General features: G+C 33.3%; 1 protein-coding gene across 1 annotated transcript in view; it reads left to right on the top strand.

The window, feature by feature from the left end:
* LOC134248456 (egl nine homolog 1-like) overlaps positions 1 to 12,803 on the top strand; it is a 45,361-nt gene that overhangs the window by 27,200 nt on the left and 5,358 nt on the right. The window contains exon 2 of the mRNA XM_062730854.1: positions 10,022 to 10,141. Coding sequence (XP_062586838.1) covers positions 10,022 to 10,141 — 120 coding nt within the window. The remainder of the gene's footprint in view (positions 1 to 10,021; positions 10,142 to 12,803) is intronic.

Here is a 12,803-nt window from a genome sequence, read left to right as displayed (position 1 = left end):
GAATGAAGAGAACTCTCCTGTATTTTTTGATTCACATTCACATGGAGAAGATGGTCTCTCATCTGCAGATGGTAGAGCTGTTAAAATTACTTTCAGTGATATTAATCAGCTTGTGGATTACATGTTTGCATTTTATCAAAGTTGTAATATTTCAATGATAAGTCAATTTGAGATTCAACCATTGTCTGTAACACAAAAATCAAGGGCGTCCATTTCAGGTAGTGATAGGCTATCTTTGATTGACAAGTATTTTGAGTTCCAAGAAAACATGTCAAGAAAAATTGTACCTTGTGAATCATCACAAGCAAATAAAAAAGAATATATGAAAAATTATATGCGGAAAAGGAGGGAAAACTCGGAAAAAAGAAGAAGTGATAATGCATTGTCTAGTAGAAATAGAACTAAAGCAAGACTTAGCAAAGAGTATAAAGATAAAGAACTAGCTGCCAAAAAAATTGCAAGAGAAAATCCAGAGACAAAGCAGAAAGACAGAGAAAGCAGTTTGAAAAGTAGAACTAAAGCAAGACTTAGCAAAGAATATAAAGATAAAGAACTAGCTGCCAGAAAAATTGCAAGAGAAAATCCAGAGACAAAGCAGAAAGACAGAGAAAGCAATTTGAAGAGTAGAACTAAAGCAAGACTTAGTAAAGAATATAAAGATAAAGAACTTGCTGCCAAAAAAATTGCTAGAAAAAATCCAGAGACAAAGCAGAAAGACAGAGAAAGCAATTTGAAAAGTAGAACTAAAGCAAGACTAAATCCAGAGTTTAGATCAATAGAAAGAGAAGCAAAAAGGATGAAAAGAAATGATGTGGAACAACAGGAGAAGGAACGTTTATATAAACAGCAAAGTAGAAGAAATAACAGAGAAAAAGAAAGGGAGATTGAAAAATTTTCTAAGGCTAAAAGGAGACTTGATTCAGAATTCAAAGACCGTGAAAACCAATTATCGAAGAAAAGATGTTATGGTAATAGTTTAGATGAGTGCATCAAGAAATTCCATGATCAAGTAAAAATTGGCCCAATTTATGTGTGCACATGCTGTCATCAGACTTGGTTTTTCAAAAGCGTTGTGAAGCTAGATACAATTAATCTTAGTGCTCATAGTAGAAGTATTTGTACTGGCTTAAGATCTGTGGATGGTATAGAATGGCTTTGCTTAACTTGCTGTTCGGCTCTAAAGGACGAAAAAATTCCAAGACTCTCAGTTAAAAATGGAATGAAATGGCCTGACAAACCTGATGCTTTGAATTTACATCCATTGGAAGAGAGGTTGATATCACAACGGATACCATTTATGCAAATAAGAGAATTACCAAGAGGAGGTCAGATGTCAGTCAAAGGAAATATTGTAAATGTTCCAGTTGATATTCAGCCAACTGTAAATGCCCTTCCACGTCAAATAGATGAGCATGTGACTATAGCTGTGAAATTAAAGAAAAGATTATCTCACAAGTCAGCATGCTTCACAGAAAACGTTCGTCCAAATGTAGTAATGAATGCATTACAGTGGCTTATGAAAAACAGTGAATTGTATAAGAATTCAGGTATAACGATAGATCATTCTTGGAGAGATGAAATTGAAAGAAGTAATGAGGAAACAGTACAAGAATTGATAGGTACTTCAAATGATAGAGATGATCGTGAACCTGAAGGGAATGAAGATGGTTTTTGTGAAATAAGTTCAGATGATTGCATTCAAGGCAATTCTGATACACTTGTTGATGAAGCAGACAGTGATACCAATAAACTTTATGTGTTTGCCCCAGGTGAAAACCAAAAACCAATAAGTTTATTTGCAGATAAAGATGCAGAATATCTCTGTTTTCCTACAATATTTTGTGGTCAAAGGAGAACTGAAAATGAGGATAGAGAAATTCCAGTACACTACAGTGATATTGCAAAATGGGAGTTGCGCAGTATTGATAGGCGAGCAGCACAATCTGTACCTAACATATTTTTCAAATTGAAGAAAATTCAAATTAAGCAAGTTAGTGACAAAGTTAACTTGGCATTGAGAAGATGTAAATCAGAGGGTAAAAAAATCACTGCAGAACAAGTTTTAAATCCAGCCTCTGCAGAAAAAATTGTAAGATTAAATGAAGGATACTATATATTCAGAACGCTAAGAAATTCTCCTGCATATCTTTCATCGAAAAAGAAAGATGTTTTTGCCATGATAAGGCAGTTGGGTCTTCCAACCTGGTTTATTTCTCTCTCATCAGCTGATACTAGGTGGCAAGATTTGCTCAGAAGTTTAGCAGCACTGGATGGAAAAACACTGTCGCAAGAAGAATTGGAGGATTTGAACTGGAATGAAAAATCTAAACTAGTAAAACAAGATCCAGTCACATGTGCAAGATTCTTTGACAACAGGGTTCAACTCTTCATCAATACTGTTCTTAAGAGTTCCCACAATCCACTTGGTGTTGTCACTGATGTGTTTCGAAGAGTAGAATTCCAAAACAGGGGTTCACCACATATTCATATGCTGGTATGGACAAGTGATGCTCCAAAGCATAATGAAAGTAGCAGTGAAGAAATTGAAGCTTACGTTGATAAGTATGTTACATGTGGGTTGCAAGAACAAAATCCCCTCCTAAAGCAGCTTGTAGAGCTTCAAGTACATAAACACTCAAAGACTTGCAAAAAGGGCAATAAATCTGTATGCAGATTTGGATTTCCTTTGCCACCTTTGCCCAAAACTATGCTTCTTGAACCCTTAGATGTTGATGTTGAGCATTATAGAAAGATGTATTCTGACATTCAGAGGAAGATGAATGATTACAAAGATGGCTGCAGTTTAGACTATGAATCTTTCTTGGAAACTGTTGTGCAAATGTGTGAGGGTGAGTATATCAAATGTATACGAGCATCCCTTAAAGGTCCAAAAATATTTCTCAAGAGAAGTCCATCTGAAATGAGAGTGAATTACTACAATCCATCAGTGTTGAAGGCTTGGAATGCAAATTTGGACATTCAGTTTGTACTTGATCCATATGCCTGTGCCACATACATTGTTGCTTACATTAGCAAATCTCAAAGAGGAATAAGTGCTATGCTTGATAAGGCATCTCAAGAAGCTGCAGAGGGAAATATGGATCTTAAGCGACAAGTTAGACATATTGGGAACAAGTTCTTGAACTTTGTTGAAGTCAGTGCACAAGAGGCAAGTTACTTAATCCTTCAGATGCCACTTACACAATCCAGCAGAGAAGTCGTTTTTATCAATACCTCACCACCTGAAGACAGAGTGTTCTTACTCAAACATCAAGATGAATTGAATGAGTTACCCAAGGATTCAACTGATATTAAAGCAGATGGTATGATACAAAGATATACAAGAAGACCAAAACAACTCGAAAATTGGTGCTTAGCTGATGTTGTTTCTGAGTTGGAAGTCACTTTCCCGAAAGAAATGGAAAAAGAACTGCATGAGGAAATGAATGAGGATAACCCAGAGGAAAATTCTGAAGAAAATATTTTCACTGATCAGGATGTTTTAGTTCATTTAAAAAATGGAATTAAGATCAGAAGACGAAAAAACAAACGGGTTATTAGATATGTAGGATACAGCCAAAAAACAAATTCTGAACAGTATTATAGAGAAAGAATTCTCCTCTATCTGCCATGGAGAAATGAGAATGCTGACTTACTTGGTGGTTATCTAACTTATGAACAGCACTACAGGCAAAAATCAAGTATAATAAACATGAAACAAAAGCAGTATGAACATTTTGTTGAAGAATTGGAACAAGCTCGACTTCAATCTGAAGAAGATCTTGATAATTTAGAAACAGTAGCACCAAATACAGAACATGATGAGGCAGAAGATGCAGAAATAGGTTCGGGACCATCTGAAGAATTTGTTCATTTTGATCCTGATACAGTTCAACACAGAGATTTTGATATTGGTCCAGAACTGGGTATGTCCTCAAAAGTATCTGAAACAGAAATGAGTGCTGTTCGTATTCCCGATGAGCAGTATTATAAACTTCTGCAATCCCTGAATACTAAACAAAGAGAATTTTACAATCATGTAACGAACTGGATTCAACATAAAGAAGAACCATTATATGCTTTTCTTACTGGTGGAGCAGGTGCAGGAAAATCTGTGGTTATTGATGCCATTTTTCAAACATTACACAGATTACTATATTCAAAAGAAGGTGAAAATCCAGATGATATAAGAATATTACTCTGTGCTCACACCGGTAAAGCTGCATACAATATCAAGGGAACTACCATTGCATCAGCATTTCACAGAAAAATGTATCAAACACAGCAGCACATGAGTGCAGATGAATTGAATACATTTAGGACAAAGTATCGAAATTTGTCAGTTGTGATAATAGATGAAATTTCAATGGTTGGAAATAATATGCTTACATTTATAAATGATAGACTTCAGCAACTTACTGGTAGAAAACAAGATTTTGGTGGTATTAGCATCATAGCTGTTGGTGATTTGTATCAGTTACCACCTGTTGGAGACAAATGGATTTTCAAAGACCTTACCAACCCTGGTCAGAGTTTAGCAAAAAATTTGTGGCATGAACATTTTAACATGCATGAATTAACTGAAATCATGAGACAAAAAGATGATCTCAGATTTGCTGAAATGTTGAATAGACTTCGTGAGAACAAGATGACAGATGAAGACAAAGAACTCATTTCTCAACGTATCATCAAGCAGGACTCCTCAGCCTATCCTAAACATGCCCCTCATCTGTTTATTGAGAACAAGTTTGTTGACAGCTTTAATAACAATCTAATAGAAAACCTTTCAACAAGTAAAGTAAATGTAACAGCAGACACAGATGTGATATCACAGACAAAACTCTCTGAATCGGTGAAATTAAAACTTCTTCAAAACTTACCCGAAAACTCAACATCTACTGGACAATTAAGAACCAATCTAGTTATTGCTGTAGATATGCTCTATGACATATCAGTGAATCTTGATGTTACAGATGGAATGACAAATGGTGCTTCATGTGTTGTGAAATACATTGAATATAAACACTCAAAATTAAGACCTGCTATAGTATGGGTTCTGTTTTCAGACTCAAAAATAGGTATTTCAAGAAGACACCAGTACAGCCATTTGTTCAGTACAAATATTAACACTGCATGGACTCCCATATTTGAAGCCAAAAGAACATTTGTGTATAACAGGAAGACCTATGAGAGAGTTCAATTTCCACTCCAACCATCTGCTGGAAAAACAATTCACAAAGCGCAAGGAGCAACTCTTTCAAAGGCAGTTATCAGCTTAGCACAGACAAAGCAGCGCAAAATTCCTCACATACATTATGTTGCACTCTCAAGAGTAAGGTCACTTGATGGTCTATTCATACTAGATTTTAATGAAAAGAGCCTTTCTAAAGATGAAAAGGTTGATAAAGAGATGGAAAGATTGCGAGAAAACAAGTTGCAGCTCTCATACACACCACTTTACTCAGTATGTAAAGATATCAAATTTTTGTTCAACAATGCCAGATCTCTACACAAACACTTCCTTGACATAAAATCAGACCCAAGTGTTTTAGTTGCAGATGTTATTGGTATAGCTGAATCATGGCTTTGTGAATTAGACTCTGAGAAAGACTTTACTTTAGAAGGTTTCAGAATGTTCAGAAATGATGCTGATTCATCCAATGTTAGATCACATCATGGCATTGTCATATATCTGAGGATTGAATTGCAGTGTGTGTCATACAACATTTTCACTTCCAAATCTGTAGAATTTTCTATAATTTCCTTTATGTCAATGGATTCTCTAATTCAGTGTGTAGTTTTATACAAACAACCATCTTGTACTCTTCAGTACTTAAAAGATACCATGAAAAACCATTTGCTTCCATTTGTTAACCAAAATGAAAGAACAGTGATAATGGGAGATTTTAATTTGGATTTAAATACAGGCCAAAATGCAGATTTCCTAAATTTTATGAAAGAAAATTTTAATTGTGACCAAGTAATAAACAAGGTAACCACAAAAAACAACACACAGTTAGACCTAATCTTTACCAACTTTACAAATATACAAACAGATGTTCTGCAGGCTTATTGGTCCGATCACAATATGGTTTATTGTGCAGCAAATATGAGTTAAGCAAGGCTATTCTAATGATAGAGCTGCAAGTTAAGTTCATACTGTAATCATAAAACCCGCTAGAGCACAACAAGGCAGTATGTAAATATTTAGTTTCCGATGGAAACTAAATGTTTACAAACTGCCTAGAGTGGTTAAGCAAAAGCAAGGGTTGCCACTCATCAACTACTTTGTTTGTCCCAATAACTTCCATTAATCCAGTTTAAATTTAAAATTTAAAAGTATATAATTTAACTTTACATGAATCTACTTAATGGACAGTTATTAGGGCAAGAATCATAATTCCCATGAGATGAAATCATTTTGTTTATTAATGTATGGAACTTTGTACTCAATTCAACAAACTAGTAAAAAAAACTGTACATGTATATCTTTTATATATATTTATTGTTTAACAAACTTTACATCAACAATTTTGGTACAAGATTAGTGTCACTTGCAATTGATATTTGAGAGAGAAGTGCAATATATTGTACATAATGAAATGTAAATTTGCATGTAAACTTAATATGTATAGTAATGAAACATTTGTGTCAGTTATAGAATGGAATGTTGAAATACTAATATCTGCCGTAAAAAAATGTCATATTAAAATGTATTATTATCTTAAAAGCTTCAACTGAAAACTTATCGATTGATAGAAACACTTCAGTTACTTAAAACTGGTTCCTAATTTGTAACCATGCCTCTGTGGCATTATATGTTATATGAAATGTAATTAAGTTGCAGAAAGCTTTACTTCTCAGTAAATGATTTTTTTTTACAATTGATATTATTGTGCATGTAATTTGTATAGTGTATGTCAACTTTGGTAAAGTGTGTATATGTATAACAAATTAATACGATTTCATCTCATGGGCATTTAAATCAAGGTTATGTTAATTCCTTTTGATTTATTAACTAATGGATACATTTAATTAAAGAACAAGAAAGTTTTTTTGTGCTTTGCACATGCATGCAGTTATACATGCTGTCTATACATTATACATAATATACATATAAGTTATTATTCAATAGTTGATTATTTTATGATACAATTTCTATGAAGATTATAACTATATACTTTCATTGTGTAATTATCACATTATAGCGTATATATCTGAAAGACATTGTGCTAAATGATCTGTTGTCCCCTTGGATACGAAGAGTAACTCGATAGGTATTACATGTAAAACGGTGTTAAATCAACTTTCCTTGTCTGTTAAGAAGACTGGCTTTATATGATTAAATCAACATTCTGTGCTTCTGTGCAATCTTCCATGGGAAACTGTAGAATCAACATTCTGCATATCAAAAGACTGGTTCATGTTACATGTAAAGCTTAATTGAATCAACTTTGTGCATTTGAAGAAACTGGCTGCAATTCTTATATGTAAAACTTTTGAATCAACTTTCTGCGTCTGAAAAGATAACTCTATTTAAAAAAAATCCATTATATATGTTGCATGTTAAAAACATTTTGTATCTTCATTCTGTTGTGAATAGTCATATACAGTGTATTGTAAGAATTCATTTTTCATTTTATTTCTAAATTTTTTAAATGAATTTTTTAATGACATACAATTGTAATTGCTGAATTCCTCAAGGCAATTTTTGAATTTATAACTTTTATACATGATTGTATATAACGACCACATTCACCCGGATCAAGCAACTCCATGCATGCTTCGTTTCAATACTCAAATTCTGTTGATGAAAGCATTTACCGGTACTTGTATAAAGAAAACTGTTTGAAGCGTACACTTTTTTATTTGAAATACTTAATTTTCATTAAATAGTTTAACATGTATTAAGAAACTTTTATCACTAAAGTAGGATTATTATCAATTTTGTTTAATACCTTTAATCAATTATTCATTTTGAAGCTCATTTAAGCTTCCTTCAATGTAAATCACCCCTTTTTCAATGTATATATATGATTGCACAAAAGCAAATTAATGCTTAAAACTATATATCTATTATTGTTTTTTTTTTCTTTATTAAAATGTAAAATGAACAGTGAGCATGCCTCAGATTTACTTCTCAAATTTGATACATGTATATATACATTAAAAGTCTGGATAAATGTATCCAGGTGACTTTGAACTACTTTTAATCTTTCTTTTCAATTTCGGTATGTAAGATTAAAAAAGTAGTTCAAATACATCTATTATGAAATAGCATATTAAAGTTATAAGTTTTTGTGATATAAATATTTGATATAAGATTCTTAATGAAAGTGCTTAATGGATTCAGCAAATTTTTATGTAATCTTCATTTTTTTTTTTTTTTTTTTTTTTGAGGGCACATTTTTTTAAAAATGCTATTGTAACAGAATTTACTTTGTATGTTTGTGTACTTTCCATGTATAGCATTTGTTTGTTCATGATATTTTTAACAATATTTTATAAAGATTAGAATAATTTTATGGTTCAATTATTTACTTATATAAATTATGTACACATATTGCTAAGTGGTCCAATTCAAGTACGTGCATTAACACATGCATGCACCAAAACATATTCTATGAATATCAATAATGGGAACTGAAATTTGAATTAAGAAAAATGATTTCAAGATTTCATGAAATCTATTTAATGTTTTAACTGTCTGAAATTACCTATAACATAAAGCATACACTTTCAAGGTAAGTATAATGGAAAGAACAGGTCAATGGCCAGCCCGTAAAGGGAGGTAAACCTTGCTTCTTTCAGATGGTATTATTAGATAAAAAGTGAAAAGTGCTTTGTACATTGTACAATTAATTCATGACGGAATTTCAGACAGTTGTTGAGCAATCATTGAAAAAAAAATTGAACAATGTAATTAAAATCATACCATTGATTTCTTCAGGATACTTAATTGGACACATCTTAATGATTGAATGCAATACGTAGTCATTAAACATTTCTTTATCATTTAACTGACTATTGTGCAAATATTGAGGTCAAGTATTAAATCATTGTACTATTTATTATAAAATAAGGAAATGTATCGATATGCTCTTTTATTTTAGCTGTTAATATAATTTATCATTACCCTTTCCAAACAGATGTTATGGTTACCTTATAAATGCATACATGTACATCATAATATGTTGAGTAAATGTAAGCTTAATAAATTATGTATAATTATAAATATTTTGTGTATTTCTTTGTCTCACCCTATTTACATACCATATTTTTTGTTCTATTAGTATTCAATAATTTAAATGGCTGCATGGTGCAGTGGTTAGAGCGTACGTCTGCTCTTTATAAGAGTTGCGGAGTAAAGAGCTGATCCTTACGTCACAGGTTTGAATCCACTGCAGGACATGGATGAGACCTAAAAACTTGGGTCCTGTGTCGAAGTAGGTGTAGGCATGAAAAAGATCCCTCAATGCTAAATGGTGCTTGTGCCAAGTATTTGGTATAAATTTGCAGCCTCCTACTGGCAAGGGGTGACCTCTCCATATGAGTAAAAAAATCTTCAGAGGGATGTTTATTAACAACCCCCCCCCCCCCCCCCCAAAAAAAAAAGCATTAATCTAGTTAGCACTTTGTATTTAAAGATTAGAATAAGTACCTAAGACATTAATGCTCGCCCAAGGTTCATTATAAAAATTTGAATTTGTGAGTCCAGTCCACGTACTCTTTGCAAAACTTGTTTCCCTTCATTGGGTGAAGTAAAAGATTAATAGGGGAAAGGCACTGTTCCTTTTCTTTACACTACCAAGCATTTATATTCTTTTTTTGTGTACCCCTACTCTGCCTATGAGTATTGAGTAACTGAACTATGCATGTTGAGTGTACAGTTATGATGAGCAATTGTGCCCCTTTCAAAATGTTAGTGCCATGGCATAAAGCACATTCAATGGTTAGAAAGTTGATGCATGATACTCAGGTGACCTATAAGGCCCGTGGGCCTCTTGTTTTTTGTTTGCAGGCTATGGTGGCCTGTTATCCGGGTCCTTCCTCCGGATACCTCCGTCACGTGGATAATCCAAACAAAGATGGCCGAGCCATCACCTGTATTTATTACCTCAACAAGGACTGGGACTCAAAGGTTAGTCAACTAACAAAACATCTAGCACTCTCTGCTACTTCAACAGTGTTTCGGATTATCAAAATTTGATTTTATACATGATACATGTAAACTAAACTTTATGAGGGTTTCTTTATGTACTTTAATATACCGTAAATCTGGAAATTTTTGCTGTAGATAATTTTTAGCAAATTTGCGAGTTCATTGCATTCGCAAAAATATTTTTCTTAAAAATAAATTACCAATAAGAAAATGTAAACAAAGCAGTGGTCATTCGCAAAATTTTGAAACGTAAAAATTTATCAACAGCATTTTGACCCGAATTCGCAAAATAAAATCGATGTAAAAATTTCCAGATTTACGGTATACACCATTGCCTTCTTATTTGCATATTAAGATATTTATGCATAAATCACCTAGTGTTCTACTGACCTAAGTTGATAATAAACTAAAAGTAAAAAACAGATCACCAACACTTCGTGAGAATGCAGCAGTACATTTATTTTGTTGACCGGTTTCGACCTGTGACGGTCGTCATCAGAACAATCAAGCATGTAAATTTATCTACTGAAGTAAAAAATGCGGATGACGTTGCTATATATACAAAAAATGCGGATGGCGTTGCTATATACAAAATGAAATGCGGAGTGTTTTGCACATATGCGGACTTGCTTAACAATGGTACTTATATACAAGATATAATCAATTTACGTTTCCTCTAAAGTTTTTCTGACTAAAGATTTAGTCAGTAAATAACATTATTGTTTTATGATTAATAAAATCGTCCATAAATTGTGTGGATTGTTATTCTTCTGTTGCATCATCAAGCTGTTTCGGTAGACTGTGACGTCACAATGGAAAAAAATACGGATGGTTTGTACATGTATATAGAGTGCATGAAATTTACATTACTTTTCCTATAAATGTTGAGATAACATAAAATGTAGTTTGGTTTCAAAAATTTCTACTTCTGAATAGTCCTATTTTATGGAGGATAATAATTGTTCGTAAAATTACATTAAAATAATTAACATGTATTAATATAAGCAAAGCTAGTTTCTTTAGAATGTTTAAGAGTTCAAAGTAGTTTTATGATAAAATTCGTTCAGACGAAATGTGAAGGTATGCAGATCCTTGCTCCAATTCGTCCATTACAAAAGGGGGGGTGTAGTTAACAATTACTGGGATTTTTTATTGTCCTTGAATGCTTTTGTTGATTCCTTATCGGCTTCCTTCTTCTTCATAAAGTTTGGAATTGCAGTTAATAGATTGTTTATATGTTCCATTTCGTTAGTGTTTTCTTTGTTTTTAAGCTGGGATGTTAAATCAAGTATCTGTGTATTAATCGTATCAATTCTCGTATTCCAATATTCATAAAGTAAGCGGATGAGGCTGCGGCTAAAATTAAGGTGTGCTTCCTCCCAGTTTAGGAGAAATAAAGCATTACTATCTGGAATTTGTGGAATAATTTTGGCTCTCAGTGTTTTTGGTATGAGGTCCTGTTGTTGGCATTTATTCAGGTACGCGGCATGGCTTTTAGTTCTTTGGAGTTTCATATGAAGTTTTCGGAGTGTCCTAAAAATGGCAACATTTTCTTCTGATATTTTTGGTTTCTCGGAAGATTCCACTGGATTGGATGTTGCAATGGAGGTTTCTTTCCCTGCTGTTGCTTGTTGAGATGTGTTAAATGTCTCTGAATATTCTATATCCGTATCAGATTGTGAAGAATTGCGGAATCTTTTTTTTGGGTTACTGATGTCTACCTTGAGAGATTCATTCACTTCCTGGTTAATTGATTCTTTTAACTTTGGAATGGAGTTGGTGGCCATAATGTATAGCGCAGTTCAGTATGGTGGATACCTATAGGTATGCAGGGGTCCCAGTAACAATGTAGAATACAAAACAAAGAAAAGCTGGTGACCAACACCTTGAGGTTAAGTTGATAAGTTGATAATAAAAAAATGTAGGTGGCAACTGTTCCATCACCAAGAGCTAAGCACTATGAAGTGAAAGTTGCAGTTCCTTCAGATGAGACTTTAATAATCAAGGCCCTTTGTCAGAGTAGGTGTTAAAATGATAAAGAACCCTCACTGCTTAGTGCTGAGTAAGACGTCTTAATATGAGTGAAAAATTCTCAAATGAGACTTAAAACAACATACAATATCAATCACTGGAAACACACACGAAATCTCGGGAGCTTGTTAGCCAACCTGAGTCAAAGGCACATTGTCTGGTGACAGACTCCGTCTTGTGTCATCTTTTGCTGTAAACTTTTCACAATATCAGCTTCTCCTCAAGAACCACTTGCCACAAAGTATTCTTGGCTGAAGGGAATGCAGGTTTGTTCAAATGGAGGGCCACATCCTCTTTCAAAGGGAGATAATTGAGAATGAATGAAAATGTAATTGCATCTTTCATACATTGTACACAGCCAGCTGCATGTTATTTACTTTGTACATTTCTTAACATTTAATTATTTAAGGAATAATTGTCGAAATTTTTGTTTCATGATTTGATCATTTGATTTGCTTGTGTGATAATTTGCATAAAAGCTGAAGGCCTTTATGCATAAAATTACCAGACAAGTCAATCGTTTGATCATTGTCATGAAACCAAAAAATCTGACAGTTATTCCTCATATTTACATTCTGTTGATAGATTCCGCAAAGTCACATGCTAACCA

This window comes from Saccostrea cucullata, unplaced genomic scaffold (genome assembly GCF_032062105.1).
Source record: "Saccostrea cucullata isolate Sc308-1 unplaced genomic scaffold, CSIRO_AGI_Scuc_v1 ctg6132, whole genome shotgun sequence".
Lineage (NCBI taxonomy): Eukaryota > Metazoa > Mollusca > Bivalvia > Ostreida > Ostreidae > Saccostrea > Saccostrea cuccullata.
This window is presented reverse-complemented; position numbering and strand designations above follow the sequence as displayed.